Source organism: Carcharhinus amblyrhynchos, chromosome 27 (genome assembly GCF_965287045.1).
Source record: "Carcharhinus amblyrhynchos chromosome 27, sCarAmb.v2.hapA, whole genome shotgun sequence".
NCBI lineage: Eukaryota > Metazoa > Chordata > Chondrichthyes > Carcharhiniformes > Carcharhinidae > Carcharhinus > Carcharhinus amblyrhynchos.
In genome coordinates, this window is record NC_137350.1 from 1,264,880 (window position 1) to 1,270,879 (window position 6,000).

The following is a 6,000-nucleotide window of genomic DNA, read 5'->3' on the forward strand; positions in this document are numbered from 1 at the left end:
GATCTTATTGAATGGCGGGGCAGGCTCAAAGGGCTAGATGGCCTACTCCTGCTCCTACTTCCTATGTTCTTATGTTCTAAATGCTATCTCACGTCTCCAGGGAGCTGAGTTTAATTCCCGGCTTCGATCACTGTCTGTGTGGAACTTGCACATTCTTCCCATGTCTGTGGGACTTTCTCACAATCCACAATCCAAAGATGTGCAGGTTAGGTTGTTGGCCATGCTAAATTGTCCATTAGGGTTTGGGATATGCATGTTAGAGGGACTAGAGGGTATATTTGTGGAAATTCGGGGAAGGGGCCTGACTGTGATTGTTGTCAGTGCAGACTTAATGAGTGGAATGGCCTCCTTCTGCACTGTAGGATCTCAATGATTTTGAGTCGATTGGTGCATGTCCTCAGATGTTTTTATCTTTTTTTTCTGACAGAGCAAGGTGGAAGTGCGAATGCCCGTGGTGTGTTGTTTCATTTAGGCTGGCTGATTTTCCGAAGCAGCGGGAAGTTTAGACAGTGTCAATGGGTTGGTGTTGGTTTGAGTGATGGATTGGGCTCCATTCACGAGGCTTTGAAGTTTCTTGTGCTTTTGGACAGAGCAGGGGTCAGACCAAGTTGTGATACAACCAGAAAGAATGTTTTCTATGGTGCATCTGTATAAATTGGTGAAAGTCATAGCTGACATGCCAAAAGTCTTTAGATCTCTGATAAAGTTGAGGCATGGGTGGGCTTTCTTAACTATTAGCTCATTGTGGAGGGACCAGGACAAGTTGATGGTGACCTGGATTCCTAAAAAACTTGATGCTCTCGACCATTTCAACTTCATCCCATTGCTGTAGACAGGTGCATGTACTTTATTCTGTTTCCGGAAGTTGATGACCATCCCCTTTGCTTCGCTGACATTGTGGTACATATTATTGTCATCGCACCAATTCTTCAGATTCTCTATCTCTTCTCTGTTCTCGGTCTCTTCTCTGCTTGAGACCTGACCCTCTACACTGGTGTCATCAGCAAACTTGGAAATCGAGTTGGAGTGGAAGACCGGCGTACAACGAATACAAAATGGGGCTGAGGACACAGCTTTGTGGGGCACCACTGTTGAGGATGATTGTGGAGGAGGTGTTGTTGACTGTCCTTACTTATCGCTATCTGTTAGGAAGTTCAGGATCCGATTGCAGAAGCAGGAGCTGAACCACAGGCCACAGATTGTGAACATGAGTTTCGTAGGAATAATGGTATTAAAGTCTGAGCTGTAGTCGATAAACATGAATCTGTGTTCCAAGGTTGACTGTAGGGTCAGGGAGATGGCATCTGTGGACCTGTTCTGGAGGTAGGTGAACTGTACTAGAGCCAAATAATGTAGGAGGATGGAATTGAATCATGCCATGATTAACTTTTGATGCATTTCATAATATGGGATATCAGAGTGACTGTACAATAGTCATTAAGGCAGCTGCTTGGCTTTTCATAGGTACCGACCTTGGGTTAAGATTTCCTTACCTGGTGCATAGATTAGCAGCTTTCCTGCTGAGAGAGGATTCACTGAGCTTCCGTGGTCCAGTAGGCCACAGTGGGTCAGCAACAAACGCACTGGGTACTACAGATGGTACCAAGTCACCGGAAGCAGAAGCTTTCTCCCGCTGTTCAAAGCAAACATCGACACTTGTGCTATGTGCCAATCGAGTGTAAGATCACTGTTTCTTCCTGTGTTGTGCGAACGGTAGTCACAATGCTGTGGCCTGTTCTCCAGGGTACAATCCTGGGTAAATATAATAGAGATTCTGAGCTGTCAAGATTTCAGGCTCTCCCTCTGCCAACTGTTAGTATTGTCCAGAGGAACTGTGTGCAGTTGAGCGTGAACTGTGTACTGTGTGCAATTTTGGGCGCCGTACTTACGCAAGGATATTTTGGCTTTGGAGGGAGTGCAGAGGAGGTTTATGAGGCTGATGCCGGAGTTGAGGGGGTTGAGCTATGAGGAGAGGCTGAATAAACTAGGCTTGTACTCGTTAGAGTTTAGAAGAATGAAGGGAGATCTCATTGAGACGTATAAGATGATGAATGGGATGGATAGGATAGAGGTGGAGAGGTTCTTCCCGCTCAGAAAGGACAGTAGGACTAGGGGGCACAGCCTCAAGATAAAGGGGGGGCGGTTTAGAACGGAGTTGAGGAGGAACTTCTTCACTCAAAGGGTAGTGAATCTCTGGAATTCTCTGCCCGTTGAAGTGGTGGAGGCTACCTCGTTAAATATTTTTAAGACGTGGGTTGATGGGTTTTTGATAAGAGAGGGGATTAAGGGTTATGGGGAGAGGGCGGGAATGTGGAACTGAGCCACGACAGATCAGCCATGATCTTATTGAATGGCGGGGCAGGCTCAAAGGGCTAGATGGCCTCCCAAAGGCCAAGATGGCCTTTGGGATTGGAATGCCCTGCCTGCTGCAGTTGTGAATGTGCCTAGTTTGGGGGCGTTCAAGAGGTCTGTGGATAGGTTTATGGACGAAAAGGGATTGGTTTAGCTAAGTGGGTCATTGTTGTTGTTTTTTTTTAACTGGTCGGCGCAACATCGTGGGCTGAAGGGCCTGTTCTGCGCTGTAATGTTCTATGTTCCTGCTCCTATTTCTTATGTTCTTATGAAAGGATAAAACCAGCACTTTTTGGCACCAGCTCTGCTGCATAGGTTGTCAGTGAGCTATAAACCCCAGATTACCATCGACAGGACTCCACTCCGGATTTTCCGTCAGGATTTACTCCCTCAGCCTTCTTACCTTGCAAATTTCCCACAATGTAGAGGGGCTGTTTACCTGAGTGAGGGTTAACGTTGTGGACTCCCTGCAAAACCCTCTCCCAAATGTATACCATTGTGTCACTATCATGGAACAGCACAGCGGTTAGCACTGTTGACTGACAGTATCAGGGAACTGAGTAGAATTCCCAGCTTAGGTGACTATCCTTTAGTGACTGCACATTCTCCCTGTATCTGCATGGGTTTCCTCTGGATGTTCCACTTTCTTCTCAATCCAAAAGCCGTTCTGGTTTTCAAAAAGTGATTGCATTCCTGTACATTTGTTTTCAAATGAGCCATCCTCAGTCTAAATGGTAACTTCTTCCCCAGACTCATTTCTAATGTCATTCTTTATTTCCCTTCCTGACAGTGAACATAATTACAATTGTGACCCTGACGAGCAGAAACTGTGGTCTGTCCAAATGTGTCACTTGTTACCTGGTGGCCATGTCAGTGGGGGATCTGCTGGTCATTATCTTTGACGTGATATTGAGGCACATTCCCATTGTTTATCGGGAACAGTTTTATTTCCTCCGATCGATCCCCGTTTGTAACATTCACGCCGTCCTGCTTTATGCAGCCACTGACTGTTCTGTCTGGTTCACCGTCACTTTCACCTTTGATCGATTTGTGGCCATTTGCTGCCCCAAGCTGAAAAGTAAATATTGCAGTGAGAAATCGGCAGCTGTGGTTCTGGGAACAGTGACGGTGCTGAGCTGTTTAAAGAACATTTTCTGGTATTTTATGTTATTCAATGGATATCGACTGGTGAACGACCCCTGGTTTTGTGATTTCACGTGGGATGTTATGGTCTCTCAAGTCTGGGGAACAATCGAGTTCCTCCATCACATCTTAAACCCGTCTGTCCCATTCGTCCTAATTCTGCTGCTCAATGCTTTCACCGTCAGACATATTTTAGTGAGCAGCAGAGCCCGCAGGAGACTCCGGACTCTCAGCAGTGGGGAGAATCCCAGAGACCCAGAGATGGAGAGCCGAAGGAAATCCATCATTTTACTGTTTGTTATCTCGGCCAATTTCATCCTCTTATGGTCAACATTAATGGTTTATTTTATATGGAGTCGGATGCAATTTCTGGGCTACAACTCAATGTGGTTAGATTATTTTGTTCTGGAATTGGGTTTCATGCTGCAACTCCTTAGTTGCTGCACAAACACTGCCATTTATGCTGTGTCACAGACTCACTTCAGACACCAGCTAAAAAATCTGCTGAAATGTCCCCTTACTGGAATTTTGCAACTCATTTCCCACTGAGAGAAAATATAAACACAAGACACATAACTCTTCCTATTGGACATTCAAACTGTAAGTAACAAACTGCCTTACAGAGAGAGAAGGAGTGACATAAACAGCGAGTGAGCATTGAGAGCAACAGTGAAACTGATAGAGACACAGAGATTTACAGAGAGAAGGGAGAGCACAAAGACATGGAGTGTGACAAAGCTGGAAGAATTTCCAACAGATACAGGGAAATAAACTGAGAGACAGAGAAAAGGGACAGAGAGAGAGAGATACTTGTAAAGAGCAAGAAAAGCAGAGATAGCGAGTGGGTGAAATGGGGAGTGATAGAGAGTGGGTGAAATAGGGAGGGAGATATACAAGGAATGAGAATAGGTGACAGAGGAAGACAGCTGGGAAAGGGAGACAAAGGTAGTCTGACAGAAATATTCAGAGGCAAAGAGAAATAGAGACAGAGACAGAGAGCGTCAGCAAATGGAATAGAGTGAGACTGAATGAGTACAATGGACACAGCAAGAGCAAAAGACAGTGAGGCAGAGAAAGAGAGCGAAATAAGTAAATGAGGTCAGAGAAGAAGAGTGAGAGGGTGATGGAGATGAAGCGGGAGAAGGAGGGTGAGACTGAGGGGACAGGAGTCGTAGAGAAGAGGGTCGAGAGAGGGTGATGGAGAAGCAGAGAGACAGTAAGAGAGAGAGAGAGGCAGCAAAAGAGAGACAGAGAGGAATGCAAGACAGAAGAAACAGAGAGAGGCATACTTAATGACTTTAAAATTAACCATCAGGTGGGGTTATTGGAATATGAGTTTCCTGATTGTGGCAGTTAATGCTGTCCAATCCGGGGGCCCTGCAGACGTATGCAACATGCTGCGTCTAGGTTACCAGAACTCTGGGTGTGTACACTCAGGGTGTGGATGTGATGGACTGGGTGTTTTATCACTGGACTATTAATACAGAAACTCAGCTAATGTTCTAGGCACCCAGGTTCAAATCCCGTCACAGCAGGTAATGGAATTTGAATAAATACATGTGAAATTCAGAATCCACTGGTGACCATAAAAACATTGTCAGTTTTTGGGGAAAAAAAGCATCAGGTTCACCCATGTCCCAGACAAGGAAATATGTCAACCTTACATGGTCAGGACGAAATGTGATTCCAGGGTCACAGCAATGTATTTGACACTTAATTGCCCTCTGAACAAGGACAACTGGGGATGGGCAATAAATGCTGGCTGGCCAGTGATACCCAAGTCCCAAGAGTGAATAAACAAACTTTTTACTGGCAAATTTTAAACAAATAGTAAGCTGTTTCTCACAGCTCGATAAATACCCACTCCCTCAGGTACTTTGACTGAGACTCAAAGTTGGTAGGGAGATTTTTGTTTCCTATTATGAAACTATTCACGTGCACTTATACTAACAGCTAGATGAGGATTCCAGTGATATTCAACACTTACAAATTGTCAAATGTGAGCTTACATTCAGATTGCAATGAAGTTACTATGAGTTCGCCGATTCGTCACACTCTGGGGCCTGTTTGGGCACACTGAGGGAGAATTTAGCACAGCCAAGTCCATGATTAAGGTTGTGGGACGAACACGGACCAAACAGAGGAAACCCACGCAGATACGGTGAGAATGTGCAGATTTCGCACAGACAGTGACCAAAGCCAAGAATTGAATCCTGGTCTCTGATGCTATGAGGCAGCAGTGCTAACGACTGTGACATCTCGTCTATGCTGATAGTTTGGGCAAAGAAATTCCAGAAATACCTGCATGGTGATGCAGCTAATAACACTGGCCCTTTTCCAGCTGTGGACTTTATTACCGTCCGCCTACCATTATCGATTGGAACACCACCCAGGAGGCCCAAGTCGTCTTGAGCTGGCTATGATTATTATACACTTGTTGTATCCCCAGTGGAAGAGACGGTAATCATGAACTTTTCCAAACCTCTCCCAGTTGCTGCCAATAAT

At 45.3% G+C, this 6,000-nt stretch overlaps 1 protein-coding gene across 1 annotated transcript in view; it reads left to right on the forward strand.

The window, feature by feature from the left end:
* LOC145358991 (uncharacterized) overlaps positions 1–4,044 on the forward strand; it is a 51,412-nt gene extending 47,368 nt beyond the window's left edge. The window contains exon 8 of the mRNA XM_080213348.1: positions 3,143–4,044. Within this exon, the coding sequence (XP_080069474.1) occupies positions 3,143–4,044 (902 nt within the window). The remainder of the gene's footprint in view (positions 1–3,142) is intronic.
* The last annotated feature ends 1,956 nt before the right edge of the window (positions 4,045–6,000 follow it).